This window comes from Bufo bufo, chromosome 1 (genome assembly GCF_905171765.1).
Source record: "Bufo bufo chromosome 1, aBufBuf1.1, whole genome shotgun sequence".
NCBI lineage: Eukaryota > Metazoa > Chordata > Amphibia > Anura > Bufonidae > Bufo > Bufo bufo.
The window spans coordinates 50,785,739-50,813,218 of record NC_053389.1 but is presented as its reverse complement, the minus strand read 5'-3'; the positions used below and the strand labels follow the sequence as shown (position 1 = coordinate 50,813,218).

The 27,480-nt window shown below is 49.3% G+C and overlaps 1 protein-coding gene across 4 annotated transcripts in view; it reads left to right on the top strand.

The window, feature by feature from the left end:
• The first annotated feature begins 4,010 nt into the window (after nucleotides 1-4,010).
• Nucleotides 4,011-27,480, top strand: part of PLEKHM2 (pleckstrin homology and RUN domain containing M2) — a 37,050-nt gene continuing 13,580 nt past the window's right edge. Inside the window, exons 1-9 of one of the 4 annotated variants that reach the window (XM_040423450.1) lie at nucleotides 4,011-4,149; nucleotides 12,290-12,396; nucleotides 12,482-12,591; nucleotides 12,666-12,765; nucleotides 14,751-14,838; nucleotides 16,418-16,604; nucleotides 16,746-16,805; nucleotides 21,208-21,445; nucleotides 22,439-23,119. In XM_040423450.1, the coding sequence (XP_040279384.1) occupies nucleotides 4,090-4,149; nucleotides 12,290-12,396; nucleotides 12,482-12,591; nucleotides 12,666-12,765; nucleotides 14,751-14,838; nucleotides 16,418-16,604; nucleotides 16,746-16,805; nucleotides 21,208-21,445; nucleotides 22,439-23,119 (1,631 nt within the window). In that variant the 5' untranslated portion in view covers nucleotides 4,011-4,089. Of the gene's footprint in view, nucleotides 4,150-12,289; nucleotides 12,397-12,481; nucleotides 12,592-12,665; nucleotides 12,766-14,750; nucleotides 14,839-16,417; nucleotides 16,605-16,745; nucleotides 16,806-21,069; nucleotides 21,446-22,438; nucleotides 23,120-27,480 lie in introns of all 4 variants that reach the window. The other 3 variants (XM_040423433.1, XM_040423459.1, XM_040423442.1) reach the window with 3 other exon arrangements.

The window sequence follows — 27,480 nt, the reverse complement described above, 5'->3', positions numbered from 1 at the left end:
ACCCATTATCCCGCCCAGGTCCAGTGTTCTGCCCGCCCAGCTCCTCTTGATTGATGCCATTGTTCCCTGCATCGTTGGCGAAATCCCGCGCCTGCGCCGTTCACTTGTCTTCGGCGCAGTGAGTGAAGGCCGCGCTCCTGATGCCGGCTTCCTCACTGTGACGTAGTCGGCGCAGACGCAGTGAGGAATCCGGCACCAGGATCGCATTATTCACTCACTGCGCCGAAGACAGAAGTGAACGGCGCAGGCGCGGGATTTCGCCAACGATGCAGGGAACAGTGGCATCAATCAAGAGGAGCTGGGCGGGCACAACACTACACCTGGGCGGGATAATGGGTGAGTGGACGGAGCCTCTACAGTCGTGGCCAAAAGTTTTGAGAATGACACAAATATTAGTTTTCACAAAGTTTGCTGCTAAACTGCTTTTAGATCTTTGTTTCAGTTGTTTCTGGGATGTAGTGAAATATAATTACACGCACTTCATACGTTTCAAAGGCTTTTATCGACAATTACATGACATTTATGCAAAGAGTCAGTATTTGCAGTGTTGGCCCTTCTTTTTCAGGACCTCTGCAATTCGACTGGGCATGCTCTCAATCAACTTCTGGGCCAATTCCTGACTGATAGCAACCCATTCTTTCATAATCACTTCTTGGAGTTTGTCAGAATTAGTGGGTTTTTGTTTGTCCACCCGCCTCTTGAGGATTGATCACAAGTTCTCAATGGGATTAAGATCTGGGGAGTTTCCAGGCCATGGACCCAAAATGTCAACGTTGTGGTCCCCGAGCCACTTAGTTATCACTTTTTCCTTATGGCACCGTGCTCCATCAGGCTGGAAAATACATTGTTCTTCACCAAACTGTTGTTGGATTGTTGGAAGAAGTTGCTGTTGGAGGGTGTTTTGGTACCATTCTTTATTCATGGCTGTGTTTTTGGGCAAAATTGTGAGTGAGCCCACTCCCTTGGATGAGAAGCAACCCCACACATGAATGGTCTCAGGATGCTTTACTGTTGGCATGACACAGGACTGATGGTAGCGCTCACCTTTTCTTCTCTGGACAAGCCTTTTTCCAGATGCCCCAAACAATCGGAAAGAGGCTTCATCGGAGAATATGACTTTGCCCCAGTCCTCAGCAGTCCATTCACCATACTTTCTGCAGAAGATCAATCTGTCCCTGATGTTTCTTTTGGAGAGAAGTGGCTTCTTTGCTGCCCTTCTTGACACCAGGCCATCTTCCAAAAGTCTTGGCCTCACTGTGCGTGCAGATGCGCTCACACCTGCCTGCTGCCATTCCTGAGCAAGCTCTGCACTGGGGGCACTCCGATCCCGCAGCTGAATCCTCTTTAGGAGACGATCCAGGCGCTTGCTGGACTTTCTTGGACGCCCTGAAGCCTTCTTAACAAGAATTGAACCTCTTTCCTTGAAGTTCTTGATGATCCTATAAATTGTTGATTGAGGTGCAATCTTAGTAGCCACAATATCCTTGCCTGTGAAGCCATTTTTATGCAACGCAATGATGGCTGCACGCGTTTCTTTGCAGGTCACCATGGTTAACAATGGAAGAACAATGATTTCAAGCATCATCCTCCTTTTAACATGTCAAGTCTTCCATTTTAACCCAATCAGCCTGACATAATGATCTCCCAGCCTTGTGCTCGTCAACATTCTCACCTGCGTTCACAAGACGATTACTGAAATGATCTCAGCAGGTCCTTTTAATGACAGCAATGAAATGCAGTGGAAAGTTTTTTTTTGGGATTAAGTTAATTTTCATGGCAAAGAAGGACTATGCAATTCATCTGATCACTCTTCATAACATTCTGGAGTATATGCAAATTGCTATTATAACAACTTAAAGGGCTTCTGTCACCCCACTAAAGTGATTTTTTTTGGGGGGGCTAGTTAAATTAGTTATATTGCGATATATGAAAATATAATTGTGTTACTTACTTTGATCCAGCAGTTTATTCCAAAAACGAAGTTTTATCATATGTAAATTCGGTCTCTACCAGCAAGTAGGGCGTCTACTTGCTGGTAGCTGCTGCAGAAAACCGCCCCCTCGTCGTGTTGATTGACAGGGCCAGCCGGGATCTCCTCCTCCGGCCAGCCCTGTCGGCATTTCAAAAATCGTGCGCCTGTGTTGATTCGGCGCAGGCGCTCTGAAATGAAGAGGCTCGTCTCCTCAGAACTCCCTCAGTGCGCCTGCGCCGATGACATCACCGAAATAGAAGACGTCATCGGCGCAGGCGCACTGAGGGAGTTCTGAGGAGACGAGCCTCCTCATCTCAGAGCGCCTGCGCCGAATGAACACAGGCGCGTGATTTTTGAAATGCCGACGGCTGGCCGGAGGAGGAGATCCCGGCTGGCCCTGTCAATCAACACGGCGAGGGGGCGGATTTCTGCAGCAGCTGCCAGCAAGTAGCCGCCCTACTTGCTGGTAGAGACCGAATTTACATATGATAAAACTTCGTTTTTTGAATAAACTGCTGGATCAAAGTAAGTAACACAATTATATTTTCATATATCGCAATATAACTAATTTAACTAGCCCCCAAAAAAAAAAACACTTTAGTGGGGTGACAGAAGCCCTTTAAGCAGCAACTTTTCCAATTTCCAATATTTATGTAATTCTCAAAACTTTTGGCCACGACTGTAGGTGCTGATTTTACGCCCACATAGCACCTAGAGGCTCATTAGCATATAATAAAAGTGCTGCAGGGACTAACGTTAGAAACACACTGTTATGTAGTGCTGACATTAGCGCATCGCTATAATCAGTCAGCTACATAACAGTATTTCTGGTGGTAGAAACCCTTTAATGTGAGTAGTCGCTTTCAGTCTGGAGGTGTCCACGTCGTAGCAGCTCTGTGACTTTTTCCCCCCACAGCAGCAAATAGGTGTCAGACTCCACCCCTTTATGTTATATTTCTCTATTTAGTTGCATGTGACAAGTAGGCCATGCCGACAGAAAGGGAGCAAGATAGAATGGCCGCAGGGAGTTATGCAGATAACAGATCAGAGATTTTTATTTATTTTATGCAGTTATATAGCGCTACTATATTCCGCTGTGCTTTACAGACATTAGCATCCAACTGTCCCCAATGGGGCTCACAATCTAAGGTCCCTGTCAGTGTGGGAGGAAACCGGAGAACCCGGAGGAAACCCAGGCAAACATGGGTAGAACATACAAACTTGAGAAATTTATATGCGTCCCCTTGTAGAGTTTACAGGTGTGAGCAACAATGGTATCTTGGGGGGGGGGAATCATATGAAGGGTGGAGTTCCCCTTTAATTATGGGCCAATTGATCTGCTGGCTGCATTAGGTCGTATACAAGATAATTGTAAATGACTACATAATGAGGGGATCCCACAAAATGTGTTTTCACTGATCAACAGAATATTAGATTGCAGAGATTCAACCTTTGGGACCCCAGCAATCCAGAGAATGAGGGGGGTCCTTTCTCTGAATGGAGTTGTAGTCTGCAAGTCCCTCCATTCACTTCTATGGGACTGACAGAGTCCTAGCCCCAAAAGGTGTGGCATGTATACAGCTGTACACATGGAGGTGTAGTACACACCCCATGCACCAGGGGGCGCTCTAGCCACGAGCAGATAGCTGGATCCTCGCGGGGATGATATATTTACCATCGGTTGCTAGGGCTACGGGTCACCACCCAGCAACCAATCGTGCCGCTGCTTTCATTTCCCAAGAAGTGATCTACTATGTGATTGGTTCTTAGGCGCACCAGCTCCCCATCCGTTACTGCTAACGCTCCCTCATTTTCTGACTTTCCGAACTCCGCGGCTTCCAGGTCATGCTGGGAGTTGTAGTCCTGGGGCGGCTCTAGGCTCTCACGTGATCTCAGAGGAACGCGGCTAACAGTATAGTCACGTGTCGAGAATCAAAACAACTCTACAGCCTCTCCCCCTCAGCAACTGCCCCGCCCAGCCTCTGCTTGGCTTAAGCTGTATTAGTCACGCCCCCACTACGTCGCTTCTGCCGTTGTACCGCCCCCTGGTGACGTAATGTCACTTCCTGTCTGTCCCATGACAGCCCCGGAGGTCGGGAGCCGGTCGGTCTGGGCGGATGGATCCGCGGGAGGTGAAGGACCGGATCCTGGAGAACATAAACCTATCTGTCAAGAAGGTGACCCCCGCCTCCATTGTGTGCGCCCCCTATAGACTGTTCAGATTACAGTGCCCCCTGTAGGCTGTATATTAGATGCAGTGCTCCCAATACACTGTGCATTATACCTAGTGGGTCCTGTAGACTAACGGGCAAAAACTTCTATAGATTCTACGTTATATACAGCGTGCCCTATAGACTGTACGTTATATACAGCGTGCCCTATAGACTGTACGTTATATACAGCGTGCCCTATAGACTGTACGTTATATACAGCGTGCCCTATAGACTGTACCTTATATACAGCGTGCCCTATAGACTGTACCTTATATACAGCGTGCCCTATAGACTGTACCTTATATACAGCGTGCCCTATAGACTGTACGTTATATACAGCGTGCCCTATAGACTGTACGTTATATACAGCGTGCCCTATAGACTGTACGTTATAGACAGCGTGCCCTATAGACTGTACGTTATAGACAGCGTGCCCTATAGACTGTACGTTATAGACAGCGTGCCCTATAGACTGTACGTTATAGACAGCGTGCCCTATAGACTGTACGTTATATACAGCGTGCCCTATAGACTGTACGTTATAGACAGCGTGCCCTATAGACTGTACGTTATATACAGCGTGCCCTATAGACTGTACGTTATATACAGCGTGCCCTATAGACTGTACGTTATATACAGCGTGCCCTATAGACTGTACGTTATATACAGCGTGCCCTATAGACTGTACGTTATATACAGCGTGCCCTATAGACTGTACGTTATATACAGCGTGCCCTATAGACTGTACGTTATATACAGCGTCCTATAAATTATACATTAGACACGTCGTGTCCTATAGATTATACATTATATACAGCGTGCCCTATAGACTGTACGTTATATACAGCGTGCCCTATAGACTGTACGTTATATACAGCGTGCCCTATAGACTGTACGTTATATACAGCGTGCCCTATAGACTGTACCTTATATACAGCGTGCCCTATAGACTGTACGTTATATACAGCGTGCCCTATAGACTGTACCTTATATACAGCGTGCCCTATAGACTGTACGTTATATACAGCGTGCCCTATAGACTGTACGTTATATACAGCGTGCCCTATAGACTACGTTATATACAGCGTGCCCTATAGACTGTACGTTATATACAGCGTGCCCTATAGACTGTACCTTATATACAGCGTGCCCTATAGACTGTACCTTATATACAGCGTGCCCTATAGACTGTACCTTATATACAGCGTGCCCTATAGACTGTACCTTATATACAGCGTGCCCTATAGACTGTACCTTATATACAGCGTGCCCTATAGACTGTACCTTATATACAGCGTGCCCTATAGACTGTACCTTATATACAGCGTGCCCTATAGACTGTACCTTATATACAGCGTGCCCTATAGACTGTACCTTATATACAGCGTGCCCTATAGACTGTACCTTATATACAGCGTGCCCTATAGACTGTACCTTATATACAGCGTGCCCTATAGACTGTACCTTATATACAGCGTGCCCTATAGACTGTACCTTATATACAGCGTGCCCTATAGACTGTACCTTATATACAGCGTGCCCTATAGACTGTACCTTATATACAGCGTGCCCTATAGACTGTACCTTATATACAGCGTGCCCTATAGACTGTACCTTATATACAGCGTGCCCTATAGACTGTACCTTATATACAGCGTGCCCTATAGACTGTACCTTATATACAGCGTGCCCTATAGACTGTACCTTATATACAGCGTGCCCTATAGACTGTACCTTATATACAGCGTGCCCTATAGACTGTACCTTATATACAGCGTGCCCTATAGACTGTACCTTATATACAGCGTGCCCTATAGACTGTACCTTATATACAGCGTGCCCTATAGACTGTACCTTATATACAGCGTGCCCTATAGACTGTACCTTATATACAGCGTCCTATAAATTATACATTAGACACGTCGTGTCCTATAGACTATACATTATATACAATGTGCCCTATAGACTGTACATCTATACAACATTTCCTATAGAATATACATTATATACAATGTCCTATAGATTATGTATTATATATAGGGTGTCCTATAGACTGCACGTTATATACAGCGTGTCCTATATAGTATATACAGTGTGTCCTATAGATTATACATTATAGTACATTTTAAACACTGTGGCCTTAGTTATAATACATGAGTATTTTGTATAGCGGCCTCATATCACCCACATGTGCGCTCCTGCAGGGAGGGCCCTCCTTTAGGCCTCATGCACACGACCTTTGTTGTGTTCCGTGTCCGTTGTTCCGTTTTCCGTGATTTTCTGCGGACCCATTGACTTTTAATGGGCCCATTGAAAACTCGGCTAATGCACTGTTTGTCATCCCCGTCCGTGATCCGTGTTTCCAGTCCGTCAAAAAAATATGACCTGTCCTATTTTTTTCACGGACAACGGTTCGCGGACCCATTCAAGTCATTGGGTCCGTGAAAAAACACGGAGGCACACAAGATTGTCATCCACGCGTCCGTTTTTTTTCCTATCATTTGCAAGGCAAACTTGACTTAGATTTTTTTTCACTTTCCTTCATGTCTGGTGATCCTCCAAAAATCAAGGAACACACACGGAAACAAAAACGGAAACGGAACCCCGTTTTGCGGACCGTGAAAAAATACTGTCGTGTGCATGAGGCCTTATGCTGCTATTATCTGTGTATGTACGTATATAGTGTATAGCATCCAGTGTGTGTGAGCGGGCCCATCACTACTCTGCATCCCCATACACAAGTGCTGCAGGATAACGTGGCATGCTGTGAGTTGTAGTTCCCCAGTATTTGGAGAGTTGAAGACTGCTGTCCTGTGCAGCTGATGACTGATGCCAGCACAGACGCATTAGAGTGTCAGCTCTGCAGCTGTCTCCGGACCTCACAGGGGTTGCCGTCAGTTCTCTGTACTGGGGGGGTGTATAGTCGTGTGTAGTTTTTAGGATGCAGGGTCAGGACACAGGGAGTCGCATGTCAAGAAGCCAGGAGAGCAGGGGTTAATTGGACAGCCGACAGACCTTTTTTTTTTTTTTTTCATTTTAGGTTCCTCCCTGACAAGTGGTGAGGAATCTGCTAGTGAGTCCTCAGGTGATGGCATTGCTGCAGAGCATCGCACTCAAGCCTGTGATTCCACCAATGCCTGAGCCAGAGCAATGTGTTTACATCCAGCTGTTAGCCTCAGTGCATTGTGGATAGCTGTGCCACCTGTAAGCCTTGGTTTATTGCAGATAACGTGTGCCACCTGTGAGCCTTGGTGCATTACAGGAAACATGCGCCACTTGTGAAACTTGGTGCATTGTAGACCACGTGTGCCACCTGGGAGCCATGGTGCATTGTAGACCACGTGTGCCACCTGTAAGCCATGGTGCATTGCAGACCACATGTGCCACCTGTGAGCCATGGTGCATTGTAGACCACGTGTGCCACCTGTGAGCCATGGTGCATTGTATACCACGTGTGCCACCTGGGAGCCTTGGTGCATTGTAGACCATGTGTGCCACCTGGGAGCCATGGTGCATTGTAGACCACGTGTGCCACCTGGGAGCCATGGTGCATTGTAGACCACGTGTGCCACCTGGGAGCCATGGTGCATTGTAGACCACGTATGCCACCTGGGAGCCATGGTGCATTGTAGACCACGTATGCCACCTGGGAGCCATGGTGCATTGTAGACCACGTGTGCCACCTGGGAGCCATGGTGCATTGTAGACCACGTGTGCCACCTGGGAGCCATGGTGCATTGTAGACCACGTGTGCCACCTGGGAGCCATGGTGCATTGTAGACCACGTGTGCCACCTGGGAGCCATGGTGCATTGTAGACCACGTGTGCCACCTGGGAGCCATGGTGCATTGTAGACCACGTGTGCCACCTGGGAGCCATGGTGCATTGTAGACCACGTGTGCCACCTGGGAGCCATGGTGCATTGTAGACCACGTGTGCCACCTGGGAGCCATGGTGCATTGTAGACCACGTGTGCCACCTGGGAGCCATGGTGCATTGTAGACCACGTGGGCCACCTGTGAGCCATGGTGCATTGTAGACCACGTGGGCCACCTGTGAGCCATGGTGCATTGTAGACCACGTGGGCCACCTGTGAGCCATGGTGCATTGTAGACCACGTGGGCCACCTGTGAGCCATGGTGCATTGTAGACCACGTGGGCCACCTGTGAGCCATGGTGCATTGTAGACCACGTGGGCCACCTGTGAGCCATGGTGCATTGTAGACCACGTGGGCCACCTGTGAGCCATGGTGCATTGTAGACCACGTGGGCCACCTGTGAGCCATGGTGCATTGTAGACCACGTGTGCCACCTGTGAGCCATGGTGCATTGTAGACCACATGTGCCACCTGTGAGCCATGGTGCATTGCAGTTAACATGTGCCACCTGTGAGCCATGGTGCATTGTAGACCACGTGTGCCACCTGTGAGCCATGGTGCATTGTAGACCACGTGTGCCACCTGTGTGCCTTGGTGCAATGTGGGTGGCAGGTGTGAGATGCAGATGGAGACTGTTATAAATGGGGGGGGTTGTTGAGTGCCAGTTGTGAGGTGCCCTGGCAGCAGACCTGTCACCCCCTGTACTATTCTCTGGGCATTGATGTCACTGAGGTTACTGGGGATCTCCTGGGATCTACCACTCGTCGTCCTGGAGCTGCTGGAACATTACCTGAGATGATGCAGGTTACATATCACATGCTCCAGGACCGGGGGAGGGGTCTGAACTTTGCCCCTTAGGTTAGTTTTGGGCTCAGACTTGTTGTGATGGGTCCTCTGCGGGCATAGTGGTCAGCGTGCAGCAGTAAGAATAGACCCTATGACCTGCAGTGACCCTGCCAGGGTGCCAGCTAGAGAGGTCAGAGGTGCCAGCAGGGTGTCTGGACATAACGGGCCTCAGGACTGATGGCTGTATTTGAGCTATTTTGGATCATTTGACCTCCAAGGCCGATGGCAGTGGGATGCTGGGACTTGTAGTAGCTTGCACCTCGTGTCCTGGAGGTGGTGTCTCATTGGGTGGAAGGTGGTGTCACCTGGCGAGAAGACATGCTGACACTTGTAGTTCAGAACACGTTTCTGAAATGTCATGTGACCTGCCTGTGTATGTAAAGAATCCCGACCGTCAGGAAATATAATTACAAGACAAGCAGTGTCGTCAGTGTAATTAGGGCTGTGACGTAGGTCTGTCTATTGCTCTCTGTTATCAGCCGTTTCAGGCTGGGGAGGGACTGATTTTAGGGGGAGGGACATGAGTGGTGCAGACTGTCGGGGGACCATCCCTCTAAGGGCAGCGTGGAATTTTATCCCTCCAGGAATTTGTCTTGATTGACTGAATGTATTGAAAATTGATTCTGATTGGCCGAGAAGAGTCATTGTGGGCGGGGCTTCATGTGACATCCTATTGCTCAAGGGCCCTATTGGCTTTTCAGGGGCCCTTGAGCAGATTTCTTGTCCTTTTTCAGGTGCTTACTAGTTCCAGTTCCCTAGTATAGCAGGGCCCCTCATTCTGACAGGATGTGGCCCCTTTAATTGTCAGCTCTGCAGGCCGGGTCTTGTGATTGCTTGTGTTGTGACATTGTGGGGACAGAAGTTCCCTTTTTTTGGGGGAGCTGAACATGTGTGATGTATAAGTGTGTTGCAAATCCAGTGACCTATATATATCATGTGCATTTAAGTCAGTAAGGACAGGACTGCAGCACAGAGGATTTCAGACCAGAAGTGTGTAGATCTTGTGGGTGGCCATAGAGAGGTTACATAATGTAAAGAGAGTTGTCTCTCAGCAGCACAGAGGATTTCAGGACATAACTGTGCAGATCTTGTGGGCGGTCATATAGTGAGGTTACCTAGTGGAAAGAGTGGTGTGTCCCAGCAGCACAGAGGATTTCAGGACATAACTGTGCAGATCATGTGGGTGGTCATATAGTGAGGTTACCTAGTGGAAAGAGTGGTGTGTCCCAGCAGCACAGAGGATTTCAGGACATAACTGTGCAGATCATGTGGGTGGTCATATAGTGAGGTTACCTAGTGGAAAGAGCGATGTCTCCCAGCAGCATAGAGGATTTCAGGACAGAAGTGTGCAGCTCTTAAAGGGGTATTCCCATCTTAATGATCACTGTTAAATCTGTTAATGATTTGACAGTGATCATTTTTCTAAATACATTTTATTACCCAATTCCCACCCTTTTTGAGAAAATAAGTCCCCTCTTACCTGATGTTGTCTTTCGTCTCCCCTGGTTACGGCCACCTCTCCTGTAGAATCCCGCCGGGCCGCGCTTGCGCAGAAGACTGAAGATTCTCTCCTGGCCGCGCAATGTCCTGAACGCGCACGCCGCCGCGCATGCGCCATGATGACTTCTTCCTGGCCAGTATAGTAGAGAGCCGGCTCTGTACTATACAGGCCAAAAATAGGTCACCATGGCGCATGCGCAGCGTGCGTGCACGTTCAGGACATTGCGCGGCCGGGAGAAAAACTTCAGTCTTCTGCGCAAGCGCGGCCTGGCCGAGAGAAGACGTCACTCAAGTCCAGCGGAATCCAGGAAGTGGACGTCGCGGTGGACGAAGGTAAGTATTAAAACTGAAGATGGGAATACCCTTTTAAAGGGACACTGACAGGCCTAAAAAGCATATTTAGGTATATATCTGACATTACAGGTCTTATAAAGTGTATTAGAATCATCTAAGTATCCCCCCTGTCCACCTTATAAATACAGTAAACTGAAGTTTTATAACCTGCTTGAATCGTCTTCAATCTGTCCAAGGGGCGGCGTTTCATCTCAACTTGCGCCCAGCCAGCCTCGCCCAGCTCATCAATATTCACTTCGCTGGGCGGCTACTAGTGTCCCAGACGCAAGATCCGGCGCATGCCCAATACAATACTATGGGCATCGGCCTCCGGCTCATCTTCAGCGCATGCGCCCGGCACCCTCACTGGCCGGGATCGCATCGCGCCTGCGCACAGTCTGATTCTCAGAGGCCGATGCAGCCTCTGCTTTAGGCCTCATGCACACGAACGTTTTTTTTTTGCGGTCAGCAAAAACAGGTTCCGTAGTTCCGTGATCCGTGTCCGTTTTTTCTTCCGTGGGTCTTCCTTGATTTTTGGAGGATCCACGGACATGAAAAGTGAAAAAAAAAACTAAGTCAAGTTTGTATTGAAAATGATAGGAAAAACGGACACGGATCACGGACACGGATCACGGACGCGGATGACTATCTTGTGTGCATCCGTGATTTTTCACGGACCCATTGACTTGAATGGGTCCGTGAACCGTTGTCCTTGAAAAAAATAGGACAGGTCATATTTTTTTCACGGACTGGAAAAACGGATCACGGACGCGGAAGCCAAACGGTGCATTTTCCGATTTTTCCACGGACCCATTGAAAGTCAATGGGTCCGCGAAAAAAAACGGAAAACGGAACAACGGCCGCGGGTGCACACCACGGTCGTGTGCATGAGGCCTTATGCGCATGCGCCGGGCACAGTTCATAGCAGCGCTTAAGAGCGCTGCTCTGTTACATCTGAAAAGGGGTTAATTAGTGCGCAGGCGCGATATGATTAGTGCGGATTAGTGCGCCGCCCAGCAAAGTGAATATTGATGAGCTGGGCGAGGCTGGCTGGGCGCAAGTTGAGATGAAACGCTGCCCCTTGGGCAGATTGAAGACGATTCAAGCAGGTTATAAAACTTCATTTTACTGTATTTATAAGGTGGACAGGGGGGATACTTAGATGATTCTAATACACTTTATAAGACCTGTACTGTCATATATATACCTAAATATGCTTTTTGGGCCTGTCAGTGTCCCTTTAAGGGTGGCCATAGAGTGAGGTTACATAATGGAAAGAGAGGTGTCTGCCAGCAGCACAGAGGATTTCAGGACATAACTGTGTAGATCTTGTGGGTGGTCATATAGTGAGGTTACCTAGTGGAAAGAGCCTAGTCTCCTAGCAGTACAGGGGATTTCAGGACAAAAGTGTGCAGATCTTGTGGGTGGTCATAGACTGAAAGCTAGATAGTGGAAGGAACAGCATCTTCCAGCAGGACAGAGGATTTCAGGGGAGCACTGTGTTGCTGGTTCGCAGTAACGCCTGGTCTTTCCCCCCTTCTCTTCAGTTACAGAGCTACTTTGCTGCATGTGAGGATGAGACCCCTGCCATCCGCAACCACGACCGGGTCCTGCAGAGGCTGTGTGAGCACCTTGACCATGCCCTGCTGTACGGGTGAGTGAGATTTGGGGGTTCTGATTTGATGTGGAATCGGGGGATAGAACAATGTCCATGACCCGGGTCCTTTCTACTTGCGCAGTTTGCAGGACATTTCGTCGGGTTACTGGGTGTTCGTCGTCCACTTTACCCGCAGAGAAGCTGTGAAGCAGATTGAGGATCAGCAGCATGTGGCGACGCTGCTGGGCCGCAGTGAGTACTGATGATCTATAGCCGCCCACAGTGACCTGCGGCAGCAGGCATGTAACCTCTGCTGTCCCCTATAGGTCGCGCCTGGCTGTACCTGGCACTCAACGAGAATTCCCTGGAGAGTTACCTGAGGTTATTCCAGGAGAACCAAAGTCTTCTACAGAAATATTACTACAAGTATGTTCTGTGAGCAGAGACCCCCACGCCATTGTGCACCCCCATCCCCATATCTTTCTTCCCCATCTTAATGTCTGCAACAAAGCCTCCCCCTCTGTGTCTTCTGCAGCACCGCCTCCCCCTCTGTGTCTTCTGCAGCGCCGCCTCCCCCTCTGTGTCTTCTGCAGCGCCGCCTCCCCCTCTGTGTCTTCTGCAGCGCCGCCTCCCCTGTGTGTCTTCTGCAGCGCCGCCTCCCCCTGTGTGTCTTCTGCAGCGCCGCCTCCCCCTGTGTGTCTTCTGCAGCGCCGCCTCCCCCTCTGTGTCTTCTGCAGCGCCGCCTCCCCCTCTGTGTCTTCTGCAGCGCCGCCTCCCCCTGTGTGTCTTCTGCAGCGCCGCCTCCCCCTGTGTGTCTTCTGCAGCGCCGCCTCCCCCTGTGTGTCTTCTGCAGCGCCGCCTCCCCTCTGTGTCTTCTGCAGCGCCGCCTCCCCCTGTGTGTCTTCTGCAGCGCCGCCTCCCCTGTGTGTCTTCTGCAGCGCCGCCTCCCCCTGTGTGTCTTCTGCAGCGCCGCCTCCCCTCTGTGTCTTCTGCAGCACCGCCTCCCCCTGTGTGTCTTCTGCAGCGCCGCCTCCCCCTGTGTGTCTTCTGCAGCGCCGCCTCCCCCTCTGTGTCTTCTGCAGCGCCGCCTCCCCCTGTGTGTCTTCTGCAGCGCCGCCTCCCCCTGTGTGTCTTCTGCAGCGCCGCCTCCCCCTGTGTGTCTTCTGCAGCGCCGCCTCCCCCTCTGTGTCTTCTGCAGCGCCGCCTCCCCTGTGTGTCTTCTGCAGCGCCGCCTCCCCCTGTGTGTCTTCTGCAGCGCCGCCTCCCCCTGTGTGTCTTCTGCAGCGCCGCCTCCCCTGTGTGTCTTCTGCAGCGCCGCCTCCCCCTGTGTGTCTTCTGCAGCGCCGCCTCCCCTCTGTGTCTTCTGCAGCGCCGCCTCCCCCTCTGTGTCTTCTGCAGCGCCGCCTCCCCTCTGTGTCTTCTGCAGCGCCGCCTCCCCTGTGTGTCTTCTGCAGCGCCGCCTCCCCTGTGTGTCTTCTGCAGCGCCGCCTCCCCTGTGTGTCTTCTGCAGCGCCGCCTCCCCTGTGTGTCTTCTGCAGCGCCGCCTCCCCTGTGTGTCTTCTGCAGCGCCGCCTCCCCTCTGTGTCTTCTGCAGCGCCGCCTCCGCCTCTGTGTCTTCTGCAGCGCCGCCTCCCCTCTGTGTCTTCTGCAGCGCCGCCTCCGCCTCTGTGTCTTCTGCAGCGCCGCCTCCCCTGTGTGTCTTCTGCAGCGCCGCCTCCCCTCTGTGTCTTCTGCAGCGCCGCCTCCCCTCTGTGTCTTCTGCAGCGCCGCCTCCCCCTGTGTCTTCTGCAGCGCCGCCTCCCCCTCTGTGTCTTCTGCAGCGCCGCCTCCCCCTCTGTGTCTTCTGCAGCGCCGCCTCCCCCTCTGTGTCTTCTGCAGCGCCGCCTCCCCCTCTGTGTCTTCTGCAGCGCCGCCTCCCCCTCTGTGTCTTCTGCAGCGCCGCCTCCCCCTCTGTGTCTTCTGCAGCGCCGCCTCCCCCTCTGTGTCTTCTGCAGCGCCGCCTCCCCTGTGTGTCTTCTGCAGCGCCGCCTCCCCCTCTGTGTCTTCTGCAGCTCCGCCTCCCCTCTGTGTCTTCTGCAGCGCCGCCTCCCCTCTGTGTCTTCTGCAGCGCCGCCTCCCCTCTGTGTCTTCTGCAGCGCCGCCTCCCCCTCTGTGTCTTCTGCAGCTTTCCTCTTCCGCCTCTGTGTCTTCTGCAGCTTTCCTCTTTCATGACCTCTGTCTACCTTAGTGCGCCTCTCCCCCCACCTCAACTCTACCACAGCACCCACTGCCATGTTGGCTGCAGTGCCCCTTCTTTCCCCACCTCCATGCATAACACAGTACCATCTTCTATGCCTCCATATCTTCCCCAGCACACTCTTCTTCTCCCACCATCACCGTACAACATGCAGTACTGTGTTTTTCTTTTCCAGGAATGCCTTGGTCTGCAGCCACGATCATCTCGCCCTATTCCTCACCCTCGTGTCCGGCCTGGAGTTTATTAGATTTGACTTAGAGCTGGTGAGTAGTCGGCATTCTATGGATTTTGTGGTCCTGGATACAGGAAGTGGAAGTGACCCCAGCCCTTTTTTAAAGGGGTTGTCCTGGATTAGGCTTTTTTTCTGTCAAGATCAGTGCCGCTCCCGTCCCCAGGTTATGTGTGGTATTGCAAGCTCAGTCCCATTTATTTTAATGGAGCTCAACTGCAGTACCAGACACAACCCACAGACAGGTGTGGCGCTGATTCCAGAAGAAAGTAGCCATGTTTTCCTAATCCTGGACAACCCCTTTATGCTGCAAAACAGAATCGGGTGAAGTGTTCTGAATTTCTTTGATGCTTATAAAAAAACAAATGAGGGTGAGCAAACACCCCAAAACTAAGCATAACAAGTAGAGACTATCACATCTACACCCTACCATTCATATCATCATATGTGGACATTGCTGTGGGACTACTGATCCTCTAGATTACAGGAGTTAGGACATGTCTTCCACAAACTTGCTGACTGTTTTCAGCAACAACCAGCAGAACAGTGAGTGCATTGTATGATACAGATGTAACTCAAAATCAGTATATGATAAGTAATGTATGTACACAGTGACTACACCAGCAGAATAGTGAGTGCAGCTCTGGAGTATAATACAGGATGTAAATCAGGATCAGTACAGGATAAGTAATGTAATGTATGTACAAAGTGACTGCACCAGCAGAACAGTGAGTGCAGCTCTGGAGTATAATACAGGATGTAACTCAGGATCAGTAATGTATGTACACAGTGACTGCACCAGCAGAATAGTGAGTGCAGCTCTGGAGTATAATACAGGATGTAAATCAGGATCAGTACAGGATAAGTAATGTATGTACACAGTGACTGCACCAGCAGAACAGTGAGTGCAGCTCTGGAGTATAATACAGGATGTAACTCAGGATCAGTACAGGATAAGTAATGTAATGTATGTACACAGTGACTGCACCAGCAGAATAGTGAGTGCAGCTCTGGAGTATATTACAGATGTAACTCCGGATCAGTACAGGATAAGTAATATATTTACACTGACTGTTCATGGATATATACAAGGAGAAGACCGGCACTCACAAAATGGATGCAATTCTTATCTGTTTATTGCCACATCAGAAGAAAATGACGCGTTTCGACTCAACTACAGCTGTTTGGGAAAGACTTGATTGTTGAGTCGAAACGCGTCATTTTCTTCTGATGTGGCAATAAACAGATAAGAATTGCATCCATTTTGTGAGTGCCGGTCTTCTCCTTGTATATGTAAGGGGACGCGGACCCTGGACACATGCACCACCCATCAGTTAAGCGGAGTGCCGACTGTGCTCTTGTGAATTGTTCATGGATATAATCTGGTCCTAGTGAATAGAAGTGTGTGCGTTGCTGGGAGGTGTCATTGTTTTTGAGATGTACAGCAAGCACTTCATTCTCCTCTTAGTTTAGCAGGTGTGAGTGGTCTCCTCTCCTCCAGTTATATACCTGGGTGCATATATTGGTGAAGTACGGGTCGTTATCCAGTATCTGAGTTTGTCCATTAGTGCCTGGTGTCTTCTGCAGTGTATAATGGTTCTTCTTATATGCAGGATGTTCCTTACCTGGACCTGGCTCCTTACATGCCAGAATACTACAAGCCCCAGTATCTCCTTGACTTTGAAGATCGGCTGCCCAGCAATGTTCGTGGTTCTGACAGTTTGTCTCTCAATTCCTTTAACTCCATCAACTCCACCAACCTGGAGTGGGACGACAGTGCCATTGCTCCTTCCAGTGAAGGTAGGAGTGCTGATGGGGTGTGGTGTGGTCTTGGTGACACCAGGGGCATTGGGTTACACAGTTACAGAACATGGAGCGGTGGTGGTTCAGAATCTACCTGCGCTGGTTTCTAATCCGCTCTTTTGTCCCTGGTCTCTGTAGATTATGATTTTGGAGATGCTTACCCTGCAGTGCCGTCCGTCCCCAGCACAGACTGGGAAGGTGGGACCAGCTGTCTGTTGCATCTTGCTTCTGCTTCTTCCTCCTCATGTTGTACTTTCCACCATATGTTCACTTCACATCCTCCTCTTCGTGTTCGCTTCTCCTCTTTTTCGTGTTAACTTCTCCACCTCCTCCGCTTTTCTCGTCCTCATGTTCTCTTCATCGCCTGGTCCTCGTCCTTGTATTCCCTTCCTCTACTGTCCTTCCCCTCGCGTATTCTTTAACTCCTGTGCTTCTCCTCGCGTTCTCTTTATCTCCTGTTCTTATCCTCGCATTCTCTTGATCTCCTGCTCCTCCTCCTCCTCCTCGTGTTCTCTTCATCTCCTGCTTTTCCTCCTCACCTTCTCTTCATTTTCTGATCTTCCTCCTAACGTTCTCCTCATCTCCTGCTCTTCCTCCACCTCGTTTTGGCTTATCTTTTCCTCCTCCAAGCGTTGTCTTTTCTTCACCTCCTACTGACATTTTCTTATCCTCCTTCACATTGTGTTGTCTTCTCTTCACCTCCTTCACGTCATGTTTTCTTCTCTCCTCCCTCTTTCTCCTTGTGTTGTCTTCTCTTCTCTTGTACCATCCTTTCTCTTACTGATGTCATCACTAATCTCTGTCATGTCTTTGTGCTGCTGATTTTTTTATACTAACGCACCTAGTTCCAAAATCGATGATAATCCCTGTAGATGGGTCTTGTGCTCGATTCTGTGTGACTCAGAGTCCACAGACAAAAGAGAGGAACTAAAATATAAAAATTATTTCTGCGTATCGTTATGGGAACTACAAGTCCACTATGCTGAACTGCACCGCGCTGTATGTCCTGGAGGGTCAGTCCCGGAATAATCCAGGTAGTAGAACGTCTCGCTGCAGAAAGTTACTTCTCTAGTGTTCATTGCAGAAGAAAAGACACAACAGTGCAGAACGTAATGAAGTGAGGAAGTACCAGATCACACATGGAAACCACGTGTGATGCAGGGCTCCTGTATGTACAACACATATACAAACCATAGGGGACACAGGGCTCCAGTACCACTTGGATCAGAGGAGGAGACCGCAATCAATATTCTCCAGATTTTTTCTCTTTTGCTCCCTAGTATGAACTCTCCTAATAATAAAATATTGGTAAACATTATCAGTAAAAATGTGCTCACAAGGCTGTATCCTGGGTGCATTCTTTGACATGTTTGCATGTGGATTCTGTGAGATATGTGCACACGTGACCTGTGTTTTGCATAGTTTCTATATGTGATATGTGCACAGGAGCCCTGCGTCCTATGTGGATTCTATATGTGATATGTAGACACGCGTTGTGTGTCCCGCATGGTTTTTATATGAGATATGTTCACAGGAGCATTTCGCATTGGTTTCCATATGTGATATGTCCACAGAAGTCCTACGTCCCATGTGGATTCTATATGGGCACAGGCGTTCTGTGTACTGTGTGATTTCTTTCTCATGTATGTTCTCAAGAGCCCTGCCTCCCACGTGGGTTTCTATATGTGATATGTGCCCAGGAGCCCTGCGTCCCACGTGGTTTCTATATGTGATTTGTGCACAGGAGCCCTGCGTCCCACTTGGTTTCTATGTGTGCACAGGAGCCCTGCGTCCCACGTGGTTTCTATGTGTGCACAGGAGCCCTGCGTCCCACGTGGTTTCTATATGTGATATGTGCCCAGGAGCCCTGCGTCCCACGTGGTTTCTATATGTGATATGTGCCCAGGAGCCCTGCGTCCCACGTGGTTTCTATATGTGATATGTGCACAGGAGCCCTGCGTCCCACGTGGTTTCTATATGTGATATGTGCACAGGAGCCCTGCGTCCCACGTGGTTTCTATATGTGATATGTGCACAGGAGCCCTGCGTCCCACGTGGTTTCTATATGTGATGCATGGACAGGCATTCTGTGTCCTGCGTGGTTTCTATGTGTAACATGTGCACAGGAGCCCTGCGTCCCACGTGGTTTCTATATGTGATATGTGCCCAGGAGCCCTGCGTCCCACGTGGTTTCTATATGTGATATGTGCCCAGGAGCCCTGCGTCCCACGTGGTTTCTATATGTGATATGTGCCCAGGAGCCCTGCGTCCCACGTGGTTTCTATATGTGATATGTGCCCAGGAGCCCTGCGTCCCACGTGGTTTCTATATGTGATATGTGCCCAGGAGCCCTGCGTCCCACGTGGTTTCTATATGTGATATGTGCCCAGGAGCCCTGCGTCCCACGTGGTTTCTATATGTGATACGTGCCCAGGAGCCCTGCGTCCCACGTGGTTTCTATATGTGATACATGGACAGGCATTCTGTGTCCTGCGTGGTTTCTATGTGTAACATGTGCACAGGAGCCCTGCGTCCCACGTGGTTTCTATATGTGATATGTGCCCAGGAGCCCTGCGTCCCACGTGGTTTCTATATGTGATACATGGACAGGCATTCTGTGTCCTGCGTGGTTTCTATGTGTAACATGTGCACAGGAGCCCTGCGTCCCACGTGGTTTCTATATGTAACATGTGCACAGGAGCCAGGTGATTTCGGTATGTGATTTTCACGCTCCCACCTCATTGCTTCTCGTCGCTTTGCTGTGATTTTTCTCCTTCAGTGAATACTAGGGGAGGATTCAGCTCCTGCAGTGAGAATATATGTTCTCCCCGGGTTATTGCTGGACTTACCCTCCAGTACATACAGCGCGGTGCGGCACAATAAAGCCTTATTGAAAAACCAGGAGCTGGCTATCTGTGCCCACACAGAAGAGTGAAACCAGCTTCACAGGCATCGGCTCTTGGTGATAACAACCCACCAGATGTTGCCTTAAGTCCTCATCTGTCATACGGGGGCGCCTGTGGACACATGTCGTGTTGGATGGAAAATTTTACAAATACAAAGAGCTTAGAGACCGAATTCATACAGGATGAGAGAGGATGCTGGGAGTTGTAGTCGCACAACATCTGGAGAGCCCTGGTATAGAAATCGCCATGATGGTGTGGGTTCAGTACTGCATCCTGACAGCAGGGGGGGCTTCTCTTCTATGTGTTGATGCTGCTTATGATTTGAGGTATCACTAACCAATCAGTTCTGTGCTTTGCAGCTAATGGGATGTTCTGCACCTGTATATACCCCCATATACTCCTGCATGTCAGTTCAGTGGATGCCTTTGCCCTCTCAGCTTTCCTATTAAGATTCAGTTTCATCCTGTTCTGAATTAACATTTTGTAGAAAAAGTCTCTAAAACGCTGTGAAATGCTGACAAGATGCTAGGGGGCGGGGCAGTGACAACATCATGCTCAAGTGGTTGTCACCGGTCTATGAGTGACGATTGTGTGGGGGGGGGGGGGGGTACAGCATTTGCTGATGCTTACTCTCAAATTGTTTTAATTCAGCAAATCCCTTTAAAGGGGTTGGCCCATCTCACACACTGGGGGCAAATCGCAATGTCTGATAGGTGCCACCTCTGGGGCCTGCCTCTGTCTCTAGAACGAAGCCCCCAAAGTGAAGCGGACTGTGCATGCTCGGCCGCCTTCCAGCAGCACGCTCAGCTATTTTTGGAAGTTCATTAGAGACGAATGGGAAGCGCGAGCATGGCCACTACTCCATTGACTTCTTTGGGGGGTGACTGAGATAGCCGAGGCAGAGCTTGGCTATTTTCGTTAGTCCCATAGAAATGAATGCAGGGCTGCCACGTATGCACGGTGGTCCGCTCTCCTTCCCTTTTGCTGGCTGCGTCCTAAGGATAGGTGCATTTAATAGACATTGGGGGCATATCCGAGTATGAGATGAGCCGACCCCTTTAATTTGTCATGAGCCAAAAATAGTCCCTTGCTGGATTAGCAGAATCTTGCCACTGGGTGCGCACAATCTCTCTGGTCCCTAGGCTGTAGGTAAAATGTCCTGGCTGCCATGCTGACTTCCCCCCCAATGCAGGGAATAGAGGTGATGATGTGCGAACACAAACATCCAATTATTGGGGATTTCCAATAATCCAGCAGTTTGCGAGCTGGAAGGTTCTGGATTATTGGAATTTTTGCAGGGGCTTCTAACTTATTTCCAGTGTAGCTTTTATAGAGAATGACATGGCTGATAACCGCAGAGAATAGCTTGCTGCACGGTGGACACCTTACTGCATCTTCTGTGTACTGGGAGGATCGGGTGAATATATTTCCTTTTCTGGAAATCTCCGATACCTCCTGGTTTTGTGTAGAATAACCCCCCTCCCCCTCCTATAAATTTGTGAATAACGATTCTTTATGACCTCCCTGCTCCTCTGTCACCTGCGTGTCCCTCACAGACGGAGACCTCCATGATGGCAGCAGCTTCCCCAGCTCTGCACCATTTGTGCTCAATGGCCCCAAAGCGCAAGGGAAGAGTTCAGTGCACCGATACAACCCGTTTACACAAGATCTGTCACCTTCTGATGTCACCCCAGGGCCAGGCACGGCGGCCGACACGCCCGACACCAGTGACCCCATCACACAAGACTCAGAGCTTGAAGTTGTGTCCTCAGAAACCGCCCTGTGTTACAATCGACTCCCTCGGGCCATTCACCAAGACGTGACTGATGGCCTCTCCACCTCTGAATCGACTCCGGTGCACGGTGCATCCCAGAAGACTGGAGCAAACTTCACTACATACACGGAAAACAACTCCGAGCTGGAGGTGATCAGGTGAGTGATGGAGGAGGAACGTTATATGAGAGCAGCAAGACCCCCAGATACCAACCAGATGTCTCCCTGCCTCCCAAACATATTGTCTGCTGGGGACCCCCTTCCATCAGTCCCCTGCTGCTCCTCTAATTACCGGTACAAGCAGCCAGTGGACTGAGCGGTCAACAGACTCTGATGATGTCACCATACAGCGTTAGTGTGGTGACCACATCAGTCTTAGATGGTCCTGCGGAATGAGGCTTTTGAGGAACTCTATAGTGGTGAATGGTGGGGTGGTTGAGCTACTGTGGGAATTCTGAAAATAGCCGTGCGCTAGCAGCCCATGGTGTGCTCTCCATTCACTTAAGGGCCCCTTTCTAGGTATAGGTCCAACCTCTGAGACTTGATTCTCTCTGACGTTTATGGCAATCAATAGCATATATCATAAATGTGCCAGATGGGACAATCCCTTTAACGTGTTTCAATGGCACCTGCCCATAGACGCCTGATTGTCAGCACACAGAATGAAAGAGATAATGTAATGTCTGTTGGCAATTTATGGCACCCCACAGCATCATGCCAGGTGAAATCAAACGCACCCCTCTGGTGTCTGACAACTGCAGCCATGCTTTCTTGAATAGAGATTAATAGGAGGTTGTCATTCTCTTCTTCAGCCTGACCCAAGTCGTGTTCTAGGCAGCAGTTCACTTTATTACAGACTATATAGCAGGGATCAGCAGCCTCCACCGGTTCAGAAACTACAACTCCCAGAATGTTTCCTTCACCTCTGTGGGAGTTAGAAGAACAGCCAAGCATGTTTGCATGATGGGAGTTGTAGTTTCACAGCAGCTGGAGTGCGGAAAGGTTGCGGATCCCTGCTATATGGAGCGAGGGGGTGAGGCATGAACCCAGAGCACCGAGGACGAGGCGGTGGGTCAGATAGGGTTTTCTGGGGGGTTTCGTCTCCTCCATTGCTGTGTTCAGTCTTTTATAGTGGCCTTAATTTTTTTTCAGGATAGTAAGAAAGAAAAGAGGAGGAAAGCGTAAGAAAGCTCACTCAGAGGATGGTGGCCCCCAGCCTCTCCTCAGCACCTCAGAGCCTGATGACCCAGAGAGTGAACACAACACACGTGTTTGTAATGGTGACGTAGAAGAGAATGCCGGTGAGGTGACCGAGCCCGCTCTACGATTGCCCAAGATGCAGGACACTTCCATGGAGCAAGTGGGGCAGCCTCTGAGCGAAGTCATTGAAAAGCTGAACGGCCAACTGGAACCTCACAGTTGGGACTCTCACCCAGAACCCTCAGACCATTCCTTTCGGACCTGCTCGCCGGGAGAGACCCCCGGTGCAGTCCAGAGCCAAGACATTAGCCAGGGAGTACAGGACCCCAGGGACTTCTACTACTTTACCCCAGAGAGTCCAAACACTCCTACAGCAGGTGGTGGCAACAATGACCCTGCAAGCCAGAGCAAACCAGCACATGTTCTTAGTGGCCCTGAGGATGCTGGACAAGAAGAAGAAGGAACACAAGGAGACACAGAGATTAAAGAGATCATAGAAGATCAAAGCAGCAAGCCGCTCCTGAGCACTGACTCTGGTGGGAATAGTAGTCCTGTGCTGAGCATTGCAGAAGACTCTGGAGTAGAGGAAGGACAAGGGAGTCCTGCTGAAGCCCCGCACCCCTGCGAGTTCAGGTAAACTGCTCATGTCTGCACCCCTCCTGTCCATGGTTATGTCTAGTATTGCAGCCTACACATCCATACATTAATAGTACAGGGGTGATGGTTTGTTAGGATGTACATTGAGCTCTTTTATTAATACAAGGGATATCTGGACATACAAACAGTTATGATATTAGTACAGAGGATATGTGAATGTACAGTGAGCTCTGCTACTAGTACAGGGGGGTATCTGGATATACAGGGAGCTCTGCTACTAGTACAGGGGGGTATCTGGATATACAGGGAGCTCTGCTACTAGTACAGGGGGGTATCTGGATATACAGGGAGCTCTGCTACTAGTACAGGGGGTATCTGGATATACAGGGAGCTCTGCTACTAGTACAGGGGGGTATCTGGATATACAGGGAGCTCTGCTAGTAGTACAGGTGGGTATCTGGATATACAGGGAGCTCTGCAACTAGTACAGGTGATATCTGGATAAACAGGGGGGTATCTGGATATACAGGGAGCTCTGCTAGTAGTACAGGTGGTATCTGGATATACAGGGAGCTCTGCTACTAGTACAGGGGGTATCTGCATATACAGGGAGCTCTGCTACTAGTACAGGGGGTATCTGCATATACAGGGAGCTCTGCTACTAGTACAGGGGGGTATCTGGATATACAGGGAGCTCTGCTAGTAGTACAGGTGATATCTGGATATACAAGGAGCTCTGCTAGTAGTACAGGTGGTATCTGGATATACAGGGAGCTCTGCTACTAGTACAGGGGGGTATCTGGATATACAGGGAGCTCTGCTAGTAGTACAGGGGGTATCTGGATATACAGTGAGCTCTGCTACTAGTACAGGGGGGTATCTGGATATACAGGGAGCTCTGCTAGTAGTACAGGTGGTATCTGGATATACAGGGAGCTCTGCTACTAGTACAGGGGGGTATCTGGGTATACAGGGAGCTCTGCTAGTAGTACAGGGGGTATCTGGATATACAGTGAGCTCTGCTACTAGTACAGGGGGGTATCTGGATATACAGGGAGCTCTGCTACTAGTGCAGGGGGGTATCTGGATATACAGGGAGCTCTGCTACTAGTACAGGGGGTATCTGGATATACAGGGAGCTCTGCTACTAGTACAGGTGATATCTGGATATAAAGAGATCCCTGCTACTAGTACAGGGGGGTATCTGGATATACAGGGAGCTCTGCTACTAGTACAGGGGGGTATCTGGATATACAGGGAGCTCTGCTACTAGTACAGGGGGGTATCTGGATATACAGGGAGCTCTGCTACTAGTACAGGGGGGTATCTGGATATACAGGGAGCTCTGCTACTAGTACAGGGGGGTATCTGGATATACAGGGAGCTCTGCAACTAGTACAGGTGATATCTGGATAAACAGGGGGGTATCTGGATATACAGGGAGCTCTGCTAGTAGTACAGGTGGTATCTGGATATACAGGGAGCTCTGCTACTAGTACAGGGGGTATCTGCATATACAGGGAGCTCTGCTACTAGTACAGGGGGTATCTGCATATACAGGGAGCTCTGCTACTAGTACAGGGGGGTATCTGGATATACAGGGAGCTCTGCTAGTAGTACAGGTGATATCTGGATATACAAGGAGCTCTGCTAGTAGTACAGGTGGTATCTGGATATACAGGGAGCTCTGCTACTAGTACAGGGGGGTATCTGGATATACAGGGAGCTCTGCTAGTAGTACAGGGGGTATCTGGATATACAGTGAGCTCTGCTACTAGTACAGGGGGGTATCTGGATATACAGGGAGCTCTGCTAGTAGTACAGGTGGTATCTGGATATACAGGGAGCTCTGCTACTAGTACAGGGGGGTATCTGGGTATACAGGGAGCTCTGCTAGTAGTACAGGGGGTATCTGGATATACAGTGAGCTCTGCTACTAGTACAGGGGGGTATCTGGATATACAGGGAGCTCTGCTACTAGTGCAGGGGGGTATCTGGATATACAGGGAGCTCTGCTACTAGTACAGGGGGTATCTGGATATACAGGGAGCTCTGCTACTAGTACAGGTGATATCTGGATATAAAGAGATCCCTGCTACTAGTACAGGGGGGTATCTGGATATACAGGGAGCTCTGCTACTAGTACAGGGGGGTATCTGGATATACAGGGAGCTCTGCTACTAGTACAGGGGGGTATCTGGATATACAGGGAGCTCTGCTACTAGTACAGGGGGGTATCTGGATATACAGGGAGCTCTGCTACTAGTACAGGGGGGTATCTGGATATACAGGGAGCTCTGCTACTAGTACAGGGGGATATCTGGATATACAGGGAGCTCTGCTACTAGTATAGGGGGGTATCTGGATATACAGGGAGCTCTGCTACTAGTACAGGGGGGTATCTGGATATACAGGGAGCTCTTCTACTAGTACAGGGGGGTATCTGGATATACAGGGAGCTCTGCTACTAGTACAGGTGGTATCTGGATATACAGGTAGCTCTGCTACTAGTACAGGGGGTATCTAGATATACAGGGAGCTCTGCTACCGGTCCAGGGGGTATCTGGATATACAGGGAACTATATTAGTACAGGTGATATCTGAATATATTTGTTATAACAATTTTTTATTTTATAAGACAAAGCATAGGTACAAGTATAGAAATTGACATATCATTAAGAGAGGAGCTTTCCCCTCATATCATAATAAATACAGAACACGTACATAAGAACAGACTATTGCCCTTTTAACAAGATATGTCAACTAAGAGGACTCACGGACAGGGTGTGTATGGGGGGTGGGGGGATGTTAGTCCTGTCAGCGATAATAGATTGTGGAGATTAGCGTGAGAGGTGTGGAGTATACCTGAGTACCTGAGTACGTCTGTTATGCTGTGTTTTGAACATCTGTCTCAAGGCCTCTGTATTTCAGCCAGGGGCTCCATATGGCCTTGAATTTGTTTGGGGAAAGGAGTTCCCAGTGGGCCAGCTGCTCAAAACTGTACAACTGATCCCCTCTATATAACCAATGTGCCAATGCGGGGGGCTCCCTCTGTTTCCATTGACCAGCCACCAATATCCGAGCTGCACCCAGTAACGTTTGAATTAAATGTTGTTGCGCCTGTGGGGCCTGTAATTCCGTCATGAGGCCTAAGAGGCAAAGTTTGCATATTAAAGACAGCTGGCTGCACACCTGTGTCCCAAAGTCTCTGATCCCGGGGCACTGCCACCAGATGTGGATGTAAGAGCCTCTCTCAGGAAAACCACAGAAATAAGATAATAATGCACTTAGTAAAGTAGATGCAAGCATTATATATGGACAAAGTCCTCACTCTGATATGATAATATCTGAGACCGTTAGTCAATATATTTTGATCAAAACACATCTAAGCCCGCCTACCAAGCGCCAAGGTGGTCTCAGGTCAGGCGGGTCCTACGCTAAACCTACCTAAGCCATTGGGCTTCTATGTTCAGGAGCGCAGACGCCGCACATATGGTGTGCTGCTCCTAGTCACCTCCATGTGCATGAAGCAACCAATGGGAGGAGTAGCCCGCACACCCATATGTACCACCTAATCAAGGCAGTCTATTGGATAGGAAGGGCAAAAGTGCAGAGGAATGCTACTCCCAAGATAAAATAGGTGTGCATTCACACTTGAAGGTGCCACTCCCTCAAGCAAATACTACAGACAAAAAAATTCCACAGAAAAAACTAAGATAAAAACATCCTGTATGGTATGATATACAAATGTGCGGATGTCCCTGGCCATATTATTGAAGAAAACCACAGAAATAAGATAATAAGAGCCTCTCTCACCTCCGCACCTCCAACACGTTTGGTCACTATTTGGAAATAGAGCATTGATTTTGGAGGGCATATAGTGCCATCTTGTGAGCACCTTATAGTAGTTTTCCTGCGATTTGGCACATCTAGAAATTTTTGGTGACAAAGACAAAAGTTTTATCTTCTCGTCATCTGATAATTTGATCCCCAGGTCTCTTTCCCATTTTGGAATAAACCAAAATTCATTCAACTGAATCTTAGGTAGAAGCAGGGAGTAGAGAGTCGAGATCTTTTTACTAGGTTCTTTTTGTTGCGCTGCTAGTTTATCGAACATTGCATGTTACGAGTTAGCAGATATAGTATAGGCGAAAGGCTTAAAGTGTAACTGCCATTTCACTACCAAAAATTAAATTCCTAACATATGTGATGCTGAAGGGAAGATATTCATGAAGCTGCATTTTTCAGCTAATTTTCCCTTTCTGATGTCTGTAGTCAGCCCTTAGCAACCATATTTCTCTGTGCCTCTATTTCAGCTCTGCTGCTCTTCCTGTGATGATCTTTGCCCTTCCTTGAGGCCATCCTGTATTTCCCTTACTTCCCATAAGCCATTGCTC